Genomic DNA, 12,023 nt, shown 5'->3' with positions numbered 1-12,023 from the left:
CACTTTCCAATATAAGAGTTTGATTAATTTACAAATCAATACAAAACGAAAACTTCACTAAGTTACCAAATTCTCCCGTTATTTCTTTTGACTTCGTCGCCTTCTTTGTTACTGGAATTTACAAAAAGTAAACTACGGTTATTTACCACTACAACTGTGACTATCAGCGTTTTAATCATCAAAACTCTTCCTTTGATGCAGGTAGCAGCAGAGTTAGCTGCTGTTAATTATCGCTTTGGATTTTAGGTTTCAACAAACAATTTATTTTTTAACCGTTTACATAACACGTTCTTTAGAATTAAATATAAAGCTCCAACATTTCTTGCAGTCTGTATTTCATTGACCAGTTTTTTTAGACCTTTTCACCAAGAGGCTTAATAGTAAGTTCGTGGATCTAAAACAATCTGAAATAGGCACACAACAACAAAATTTTTAACCTACTTGAACATGCTCCGGCGTCGAGAGTGCGTACACAATACCATCAGCAATATCCTCACTTTTCAATATAGGCATCTGTTCCATAGCAGCTCTTCTCTCGGGAGTAAGATTCGGATTTAAAGTACTCAATTCGCTTTCAACCAATCCAGGACTAACACTCTGCAAACGACGAAATCAACAACAAATCATATCAATCACGAAACTTACAGTAATTTTTATTTTAAGACCTTGCTGATTCAATTCTTGTCTCAAACTTTCAGTCAGAGCGGTGACAGCAAATTTCGACGGAGGGTACATGCTTAGTCCTGGATACAACACTTGATGTCCCAAAACGCTGTTAACGTGTACGATGTGGCCATTAATTTTGTTCTCTTTCATGATTTTGACTGCTTCTCGTGTGGCAATGCTCAGTGCTATGACGTTTAGATCAAAAACTGATTTCCAGTCTTCAGTTTTGCCTTCTGTTAGGTTTGTTGAAGCCGTTTTTCCGGCATTGTTGACAAGAATATGAACGGGTCCCAAATTTTCTTTCGACCATTTAAAAATTTTCAGAATATCTTCCTCTTTGGTTAAGTCAGCTTTGATGGCATGGAGTTTACCTTTTTTGCCTGAGAGTTGCTTGGCACGTTGTTCTATACGTTCAGAGCGACGAGCCACACCTAGTACCTAAAATAATGTTTAAGGAATTTATTAGTTGAGATGAAAGGTGGTCTTACGATTAAGCCTTGTTCTACGAGAGCATCTGCAATAGCGGCTCCGATTCCAGAACTAGCACCAGTAACAACGGCAACTTTGCCCACCCATCTGTCCATGGAGAGAACCATTTTTAATACGATGTTGTCAGTGAGTGCTGTTCGTTGAAACTAATTTAAACGTGCAACGTGTCCGCTTAAATAGAAACCCGCGATTATATCATTGTAAACAATTTTTATCGTGATACAGCAAGGTTTTTAATTTTGCTATTCATATTTGACTGTAAATGATGAAATCAACTTATATAATTTAAAGTGTTGCAAATATTTTAAGCAAATTTTGGATTTTGATTAAGATAAATCTCAATTAATTCAATGTGATTATATTTTTTTAGTATTAAGTTGCATAACACTTGTTTAAACTTGTACAGTTATATTATATCCGAGAGAGACTCGATGAATTTTAAATTGCTTGACGAACGAATTTTTAGGCAGCGATTGTAAAAAAACCTGTACACAAAAACATAAGTCCGACAAATGTCTACAGGATTACTCAGAAGTAATAACGAGCCCAACAGAATTGGCAACGCAATCCAAAATCCATTTCCCAAAAATTCGTGGTTACATGTGTTTATTAACCCCCGATAGAAAAATAGGGGTGTAGTAGTTTTGACCCCTTTGTGTTTGTGTGTGTTTCATTGCGACACCGTAGCTCTCAAGGGGATGAACCGATTTAAATTCCACTTTTTATGCTAAAGCTGGTTCCATCAGAATGGTTATTACCTATGTTTCCCGTTGTTAATTATATATAATTTGGTAAATAATTTTTTTATTCAATTTAATTATCTTTGATTGTCCCCAGTGTCCTCGTATACTTGTTCTGTATAATTTTTATTTTTATATCCATCTGTTCTTTCATGTTTTTTTATTTGTTATTTTCGATTTTTCAAAACTCCAAAGCAGCGTTTATATTATATTAAACATCTTTTTAGACTTTAAGAAGCCATGAGTTTGTTCTTTTTTTTCTTTTCTCAATATTCCTTTACCAAATATCCCATGCTTACTTGCGTTTTCAAATAATAACTTTATTTTTCCATAATTATCATCTAGCTTTCTTACATAACTTCTTGTACATAATCCAGTTATTCGCTCTATTTGCTCTTCTTATCCTTTATTTCTATCTTTGGCTTCTTCATTATTTTTATCAGACCTTCAATTTTTGTTTGCGTCAGAAATAACACTCTTCGTATTTTTAAACACTTTTACATCATCATTTTTGCACGTTCTTTGTTTGTTTATCTCTGTTCTCTTAATAAGCGCATTAGTTTCGTTTGACTATTGCAACTTACAACCCTAAAAACTTAAAGCAAACAACTGTTTTAAAAAATTGCCAGATCCTCCAAATTCTAAAAGAAAAATTCTTGTTTACTCAAAATACTAAGCTGTTTACTCAAGTTTACAGAACGTGATACCAACGTTAGTCGGTTTAAAGTTTTTTTACTCCCACCACTAGTCAGCAGAGGCGTGCGGCCGAAACGATAGCTATGTAGTCTCCGTTGCCGTCTTACGGACGCCTATGAAGTGCATGTAGTGGGGGTTAATCGACGAGCTCTCACCTATATCTATACACCTTTAAAACAGTTTTGTCAACGTTGAGTAATAAAAAGACCAACCTGGTCACTACATAACGAGCAGCCTACGACAATGGTAAATTCAATGGATAGATGGGTAGGCAAAGTAGCCATTGTAACCGGAGCTAGTGCTGGAATCGGTGCTGCCATCGCTGACCAACTTGTTGAAAACGGCCTAATTGTAAATCATGAAATCCAAAACGACTTTTTTAAATTTAAACACACTTTTCACAGGTTGTTGGACTAGCACGTTGCCCAGAATTAATCCAAGAACCTGCTAAGACTTTCAACAACAAAAAAGGGAAACTCTACGCAATTAAAACAGATTTAAGAAAAGAGGAAGATATTCAGTGTGCTTTCAAATGGGTTGAAGATAATTTAGGACCAGTACACGTTCTTATCAACAATGCTGGAACGGCTACTGAAGGTGGACTGACAAATACCAGTACTGAAGACTGGAGGAAAGTTTTCGATCTAAATGTTTTGGGTTTGTGTATAACTACAAGAGAAGCAGTAAGTTCAATGAAGAAATACATCAGGGGCGGCTTGTCCTATGAGGCAGGTGAGGCAGTGCCTCACCAATGAATTTTACGCCTTATTAGGATTTTTACTATTTTTAACGACACATTTCGGCCAATAATTTGTGTCTTTTTTCTAAAATTTTAAAAATAAATATGGAAAATTATATTCTTATTTTTATCTCAGTAGGTACTCGTTGCTCCCTTAATTAAACAGCGCGCTGAAACACTCGACACAACATGTATTTTGTGACGCGAATGAGGCAAACTCGGAGCTTGCCTCTACAGCGGATATAGAAATCATATCGTTAATAGGCAAGCAACCTGCAATACACTCATAAGCAGTATGAGTTGAAAAAAGACAAAATTGAGGCTAGCCTCATTTCCGTGCTTGCAAAAGAGATGGACAACAATATTTGCGCGCGGAGATCGTGCGATTCCAATGCAGTCTGCATTTGCAGAAGTATTCAAAATTAGGCCGTTGATTGTTTTGCCACAAATCTGTGTGTGTATAAATTGATTCAAAATTTCGGTAACAGAATTTTGTCTTAAGAGTGCCTACGTTTGTGTGTGTCGCGTTAGTGCTTTGTGCTTGTCATAATTTGATTTCGGTAATCGTTATTTAAGATTATAGTAAATCGGAATTTTTCTCTAACGTTAAATGACAATAGCAGTTCTGTTTTTTCTACTTTCACGTATGATGATAAATTGTATGTAGTTAAGGAATTAAAACGGCCGGTTCCTTATTTGAGTAAATCGTTAATTATTGATCTATAAAAAAGATTAAAATAAATCCAGAGTATTTATGTTTTATATGTTTTTCGTTTTGTTTTTTGTTATAAATCAAATAGGTTTATTTTATGTTGTATTTGATTTTTTTCGATACGTTTTCTTTAAAGTTTTGTTTTTTTTTTAAGTTATATTAGTTTTTTCTGACCACGTTTCCCTTTCCTTTTGTCCTGTCATTCCCATCCTTTCCTTACAAGAGTTCCTTACACCTTCACGTTGGTTCTTGGTGGACAGTTAAATGAGTTTACAAATTTGTTTATTTGACTAAGTAGAAAATATTTAAGTAATCTTGATTTATTTATATTTTGGAGCGTATTGTGCTTTGCCTCATCAACTTTTCAAGTCATGAGCCGCCCCTGAAATACATGATTGATGACGGTCATATTATTCAGATCAACAGTGTGGGTGGTCATCGAGTTTATACTCCTCAGTTTAATGTCTATCCGGCTTCTAAATTTGCTGTTACTGCTTTGACTGAAACGTTGAGGCAGGAGTTGAACGGTCTTGGTACTAAAATCAGAGTTACGGTGAGTGGAAGTAGTGTTACATAAATACACTACATTATAATAAGTATCTACTGGCAATATCCATATAAAAATATAACTTTAGATTGTATTTCATTGTAGAGTATCAGTCCTGGATTGGTAGCTACAGAGCTAACTACTTTAGGTACAAAGTTACCATCAGACGTTAGAGAGGAATTTAATAAACGAGCTATTATGAAAGGCGAAGATATTGCTGACGGCGTTGTATACGTTTTGTCAACGCCAGGGCATGTTCAAGTGAGTCTAGGGTCTGTGGGCTTAACTATTAATTACTTAATACAAATTATTTTTTGCTAGGTTCACGAACTAACGATAAAACCGTTTTAGCAGCAAAAACCTCCAAACATTATGTTAGTTTACCTTCGGTATTGTATAACTGCATAGATAGTCGTTCTCTTATCAATAGCTAACGCCATAGAAAATATTGACAATTGGTAACCTTATAAAATAAAATATAAACCGGTAAACATAATTACAATTTATTTGCATTCAACCAAATTCCACTTTCCTCAGTCTGTACCAAAGTACTTTTTTTCATCATTAAAGGCGTTGTGTGCTGTTATTAATAATAAATTTAAAATTTCTTATCATAGAAATTAGTACCAATACCAATTTTGATTGCATTTCCCCAAAACGCATACCTATTTTATTTCTTGGATGGCCTCATACGTAATCACGTTTTGGTACTTCTTCAAAATTTTTCCGCAGGAACCTTTTGGAGAATTTAATGTGTGTGGATGTTTTGGGTATGGATTTATTTATGTACACATATTTACAACGAATGACATTTAAGCAACGTGGTTGTGTTGGAACTCTGCGGCGACGAGGAGCGCGGTGTTCTTGTGATCTTGCTGCTTCTGTGGACGATGGCGGAGAGAGCGAGTTGTGCTTCCATCAGGCCTTTTCTAGTCTCGCTTCTCGTTTTCGCTTCTGCGTGGTACGCCAGCCAATTAGCGGTGTTCTTTGCAGGCGTACGGTTGGTTGCCTATAGCGCAGGCAACTTGCTCGCCACATGTGTTATGATTGAAACTGTACCTTACAGGATTGGAAATGCAACACACAATACATTTTCAGAGGCATCATTGATGTTGACAACAACAAAAATTACCTACGTATAAAACTTAGTCCGCCTTTGCACAAAAAATATCTTAGTAGCAGTGCAACATGTTTTACTGGTTGCATTTAAAGTTTGTAAGGCTCGGCCACAGTAGAGATAACAATCAGTAGAGACAGCTCGCCGTTTTTCGTGACCCGTTTTCGTGGGTGGTCGTTCGCATTATGACCGAATGAGGGCGCCCAACTGACGTCTAAAATATTTGAAATTTGGCAGTTTTGTTACAATATTTTTGCCGGTTTTGCTTGTTTAAGACTGCTTTTCCGGTAGAATTGTACAAATAGTGTAAAAATGTAATTTTCACAATAAAAGGTAAAATCTTTGTCCGATGAATTTTCATACAAGATCCCTAAAAATAATAAGAAACAAACTACACGTAACAAAAAATTATATAAGCAGACCTTCTCTCAATAAACAATTTTTTTATTCATCATGTACAATATATATTTTTTGACCTACACAATCTTGAGTTTTATTTTGAAACGTTGCTTAACCCATAAGCAGTCGCGCGTGGATAAAAATGACTCAAGCCGTACATTTTGTCAAATATTCTTTTTCGCTTAATCCCTATGGACTTCCGGTTTCATGAATTCCTCAATTATTCTTACTTGCGTCGACCCATACCAATTACCTGCACTTTATGTGAGCCGACAAATATGCATTTTTTTTTTAATAATTTTTTTTTAATAAAAATTTTACTTTATATGATATTACGCTTACGGGTTAAGTTCTTAGGTAAAATGGGTTTGACTATATATTAATAAGACGCCTTTGCCAAGACAGACGCACTAGAAAACTGTTTTGGATGGATTAGGAAACAAAATGGAAATTCTATTAACCCCACATCTAATCAATTTCAAATGGCTTTTAGAAAATTAATCATACAAGATTATTTTGATGAAACGAACACAGGTAATCAAAACTGCGAGCCTGATATGGAAGAAATTTTAAAGTTAAATGTAGGTCGTCGTTTTAATGAAGAAGAATCAGTCACCACGATGCAGAAGACCACCTTAAAAGATTGTGATTATCACTTTCACACAGCTGAACAAAACGCAATTAGATATATCTGTGGCTACCTAATTCGGAATGTTTATTAGTACACAGTTGTAGTGAATGTGAAAAATATGCAAATAAACATAAAAGTTTAGACAACAGAAGCATATATTCACATTTCAGAGCCTACCAAACGAAGAATTGCGAGTTATTTGGTAAATTATATATGCCAAACGATAATTTCTTTTTTTTACATTTGTGAATTAGAGCAAATTTTTAGTGAAAATTTTGAAAATATAATTTTACAAACAACTACTTTGTTGAAATTTTTAAATTTATATAAGCAAGCTACATTTCTTCATCCATGCCAAAACTTTCCATACGATTATTTGCTTGCTTTGTATGCTAGGATGAGATTATTTTATGCACTAAAATTTGTAAATGCTAGCTTTAAATTTACAAATGCCAAAGGTGAAAAAATTAATAGAAAGAAAATAATTTGGCAGCATTAACTTTTTTCCTTTTTGTAATTTAATTTTTATTTTATTTATTTTTTCTTAAATAAACCTCTTTCTTTTTAGATGAATTTATTACATTATTTTTACAATGATAATTAAACCTCAAGTATTCGGGGAAAGAATGTGCGAATTGTCAAATTGTGTAAGTAATAAAATAAAAACTGTAACAAATCATCGTGTTTATAAATTAAATATCGACTTTTCTTTTTTCTTATTGCGATTCACGCTTATACGATTTGAGCAAACTACACAGTTTGCAATAAATTGCGTACACGAATCAATTTTTGAAATTGTAAATTAAGTGATACTTTTTAAATTGGGTGGCGACATCTAGGAATAGTTTAGGGAACGACCACCCATGACGGCTTAAAATTCGGGTCAGAAAGAACAAAGGCGCCGACACGAGCTGTCTCTACTGATTGTTATCTCTACTGTGGCTCGGCATTACTCATGAAGCGTCGGTATTTTATAAAAAAAAATTATAACTAATCAGTGACTAGTTTCAACTCATCGAAACCTGGTTAAACTCCTCAGTTCTTTAGTCTATATTGTATTTTTTTTTTATTCCACCGAGAAGGTTTTGATCTATTTTATCGCTTATATATTTATGTAGTTTATTCTGCTTTACATTCAAAATTACAAATCATCAAACGTATGATTCATTCAGAGGTACTAGTACATATACATTAGTTTTACGTGTAAAGATATAAAATATGGTGATCTACTAAAAAAATGACGTTTAGTTTTTTGCAGACAGTGGTCAGCTTTGTATTTTTAAATTGAACTGTATATTTTGTAGCGATTTGTTATTAAAATACGAACACATAATTCGTGAATTCGTCAAAATTTGTTCCATGTTTAAAATGCGACCTTCTCTGTTTATTTAAATGTCCCACAGTATACAGTCAGATCAGTTCCTTTGCTCTGTTGATTTTTATTCAAGCAACTATGCATTGCGTTGTTCGGTGAATAATTTTCTGTCAACTTGCAATTTAGTGTGTAGTGATTTTTTTTTTGTGATAATTTCAATATATCCAACTCGACTTTGTATAATATATTGTAAAGGACATGCTTTTCGTCAATAAATCAAATGAAATTTATTATTACCTAACACGATAAATACACAACTACTAACTACCTATATATAATAATGCACAGTGACAATAATTCTACCAATTATCTGCATTATGTGCGCATATTCAAGAGTCGCGGCTGACTGATACCTAACCGGTCCATGGATTTATCCTGTAACGATAATAATATCTATTAAAAGTAAATTATATTCCAAAAATGGAAATTAAAAATAAAAACAACTCTAAAAACTTTAAGGCTTTTGCCACAATTCATGCAAAATCAAAAAATACAATTTACTTTTCAAATAAATACACTTCCTATGGTCCATCGTTTGTAAAGTTTGGCTTTCGTTCACCCTGCTAACATTAAATTTAATTATTTTATTTTTTTATTTAATGTAATATTAAAGGCGGATTTATAAACCACAAGCATAGAAGTATGTGTTTTATGAAATTTAAATGACATTTAGTAGGCAAGTTTTGATTAGCGTTTTACTATCTACACGATATCATTTTTTTTTTTCAGAAAATTTGTCATTTTTATTGGTGAATTTTTTGTAGCAACGCAGATATACAATATTTCAATCGGTGTTTGAAAAGAGGTTTTTTTCTAATTGAAAGAAGAATTGTTGTTAAAACTGTAACTTCTTGGAGATATACCGATTAACATTAAGTTATAAATGTAAAAAAAATGATCTAATAAACTGATAAGAGCAATTCACGTCTAACAGATACTGTAAATAGAACAGAAAAAATTTGCAAATAATGTGAAAAAATGTTTGGTAATTAGACATCGTTTATGGGTACGGTCAAACTATTTTCGCTAGTTTTCATGCTAAACATTTCATTAAGTTTAAATAAGGGAACACTTTTTGGATTATTTTGTAATTAGTTGCATTTTAAATAAACTAGTTAACAGCATCTTCGTAAATCAGCGATATATATAAAAATCGAAACTGTTGTACCTTCAATAAAATGTACCTACCCAACAATAACCATACAAGAAAATATATATATATTTAATAAAAAACATACAACAGATATATATGTTAATATGCGTCAAGACAATACAATACAGAATAACGAAAAAAGAAAGACGATTTACGTGTAGTTACACACATTACAAAAAGTAGTCAGATAAACAGTAGCAGTTTTTTTCAAATAGTAATTGCTTTACATTTCTCTTATAGGTGTGCACATTATTTACATCCTTAATTACCTGAGGCAATGCATTAAAGAACTTACAGGTGTTATAATGCAAATTTTTCTGATACAATGCAGTAAAGTGTTTCTTTGGTAATAAACGATCTCTGTTACGTGTTTCGTAGTAGTGGTGATCCCCACACGTAGTAAAAAGGCTTTTATTTTTAAAAGCAAAGCACAACACTTTACAGACTAGGAAGCGTCAAAATTTTTCTGATTTTTAAAATGATGTCGGCAGGAGTCTCGTTTCCTTATATTAACTAGAAATCTTATTGCCCATTTTTGAAGCTTAAATACTCTGACTGTTTCGGCTTCTGAAGATCTAAACCAGTATTCTACTTCATACATAATGATACTCTGAAAACAACCAAAGTAGAAGGATTTTAAGATTTCTTTACTGCATTTTTTAACATATAGCAAACATGAGAGAGCTTTCCACAGATGATATCAATATGAGGTGCCCAGGAAAGTTTGTAATCAATGTAAACACCAAGTATTTTGTAGAGGCTTGTGCTTGAAGATTATGATTAATAGATTTGAGTGCATCATCGATCAACATTGTACTATGGCTACTCTTATCAAACAAACACATGCAGTTTTATCGTTGTTTAAAATTAGCTTACTTTTTACCGACCAGAAAAGAACTCTTTCATATAAAGTTTGAAGTGTACTAATAACTGTGACGAAATCCGACCCGGTTATTAAGTAATTAGCATCATCCGCATAGTACACCTGCAGTGCTTTACAGCCTGTTTCTATATATCGTGCCAGATCATTCGTGAATAAAATAAAAAGAGTAGGTCCCAAAATGGACCCTTGCGGGACACCGATATTGACCGTTCTTGAGTCAGCTACAGATGAATTATCATATAATACCTTGTGTGTCCGATTGGAAAGGTAAGAGGTAAACCATTGAAGGACCACGCCATGGAAACCGAGCCTTTTCAGTTTCTGGAGTAAAATTTGATGCGACATAGTGTCAAATGCCTTTGAGTAGTCAATGAATAGACCTAGGGTAACCAATTTGTTATCCATGGACAAGTGGATGGTGTCAATAAATTTACTTAGGGCTGTGTCCACACCTAAATTTTTCCTAAAACCATGGTGCTGTAGGTTAAGCAGGTTATGTTTTTCGAAGTAACGTAATATCTTATCATTTACAATAATTTCAAATACTTTCCCTATGCTTGATAATAAACTAATAGGTCTGTAGTTTTCTGCTAAGTTAGGATCTCCTTTTTTAAATAATGGTAAAACTAGAGCTGTCTTGAGGGCTTCAGGGTATTCGCCCCTTTCAAAAGACAAGTTAATGATATGAACAAGTAGGAAAGCTACATAGTCAACGATACTTTTCAGAAAGTTATTGGAGATGCCGTCGTCGCCTGCAGAGTTGGTCTTTTTTAACTTTTCAATAGCATGATGTATATCGACAACAGTTACTGTATAAAAGAAGAACGAATTAGAGTGCAGAGGAATAACACTATAAATAAAGTCAAAGTCAATTGTATCTGTTAACGAACTCACTGCTTTAGCTGCAGCGTCAGCAAAGTAGCTATTGAATTTATCGTCGCCTGCGTTGACAGTTGCGCTGATAAAGCCTGCCGAATAGCGAAATTGGACGATATGCAAAATTTGGACACATTTTGCTGAGGGCGCTAGTTATCCTTCGTTGACAGTTGACCAATTTGAATGTACAAAAGAAATTGTTGGTTTATGATGTTCCGTGTAGGTTTAGGATTGTTGGTGAAGTTTTTCATTGATTATTATTGATTGATGAAAATGGTTTCGGTTAATCAGTTACACACCTTCTTACACCTCTCTCTTACACCTTTGTGAAACTGGGGAACTGCATGGCTTTTTAGCCTGCATCTACCCACAGAATCGTAGAAAAAATTTTTTTTATTAAAATGAAGAATACAGACTTTTGGCCTCTCCGAAGGAGGTTCAAAGTTTTCTTAAATGAAATTAACGTTCATTATTACGTTATATCAAGAATTTTATTTGTTTTTTAATAGTTAAAGGATGCAAACCTTTCAAATTTTCCTCAAGAGTGATACTTTTTATCCACGCAGAAAACCTCTGCTTCTGCGTTGGAAACTAGTGGTAGGTAACATTTGAATCACTGTTTGAACAGGATGGTATACAACAATGCATTTTTAATCGTATTTTATTAGTTCAAAATTACGAAAATTACATATACAAACAAATGTGTCAAATTCAAATTTGAACTGTCATTCAAGGATAACTAGCGCCCTCAGAAGGAAAATGGCGTCGAAAGTAACTACTGGATTATCTGTCAAAGGTGGCTATTCGGCAGGCTTTATCAGCGCAACTGTCAACGCAGGCGACGGAATTTATATATGCACTTTCAGCCGAACTTAGAGCTACACCGTTATCCAGTAACTGAGAGGGACCCCGGTCAGACTTATTTGTACAGTTTTTTATTATGCGCCATATTTCTTTGTTTTTGTTGTTGGCTTTTTTAACACGTTCACCATTGATAGCC

General features: G+C 33.8%; 2 protein-coding genes and 1 long non-coding RNA gene across 3 annotated transcripts; 2 read left to right on the top strand and 1 right to left on the bottom strand.

The window, feature by feature from the left end:
• Positions 1-240: 240 nt before the first annotated feature.
• LOC135142079 (farnesol dehydrogenase-like) lies at positions 241-1,333 on the bottom strand. The gene is made up of 4 exons (XM_064073739.1): positions 1,155-1,333; positions 646-1,104; positions 442-597; positions 241-394 (listed from the first exon to the last, which is right to left on the bottom strand). The coding sequence occupies exons 1-4, from the start codon at positions 1,260-1,262 to the stop codon at positions 353-355; spliced, it is 765 nt and encodes a 254-aa protein (XP_063929809.1). The 5' UTR covers positions 1,263-1,333; the 3' UTR covers positions 241-352.
• A 1,490-nt stretch (positions 1,334-2,823) lies between these two features.
• Positions 2,824-4,566, top strand: LOC135142145 (farnesol dehydrogenase-like). Its single transcript, XM_064073816.1, has 4 exons — positions 2,824-2,942; positions 2,996-3,274; positions 4,461-4,498; positions 4,560-4,566. Exons 1-4 carry the CDS (start codon positions 2,835-2,837, stop codon positions 4,564-4,566), a joined length of 432 nt encoding a protein of 143 aa, XP_063929886.1. The 5' UTR covers positions 2,824-2,834.
• LOC135142041 (uncharacterized) lies at positions 4,565-5,048 on the top strand. Its single transcript, XR_010282458.1, has 3 exons — positions 4,565-4,595; positions 4,695-4,850; positions 4,911-5,048. It is a non-coding gene; the product is annotated as an uncharacterized LOC135142041 (long non-coding RNA).
• The last annotated feature ends 6,975 nt before the right edge of the window (positions 5,049-12,023 follow it).

This window comes from Zophobas morio, unplaced genomic scaffold, assembly GCF_036711695.1.
Source record: "Zophobas morio isolate AGI-343-1 ecotype UQ-CSIRO unplaced genomic scaffold, CSIRO_AGI_Zmor_V1 ptg000046l, whole genome shotgun sequence".
Classification (NCBI taxonomy): domain Eukaryota; kingdom Metazoa; phylum Arthropoda; class Insecta; order Coleoptera; family Tenebrionidae; genus Zophobas; species Zophobas morio.
Note: the sequence above shows the minus strand (reverse complement) of the source record. Positions and strands in the feature narration are given on the sequence as shown.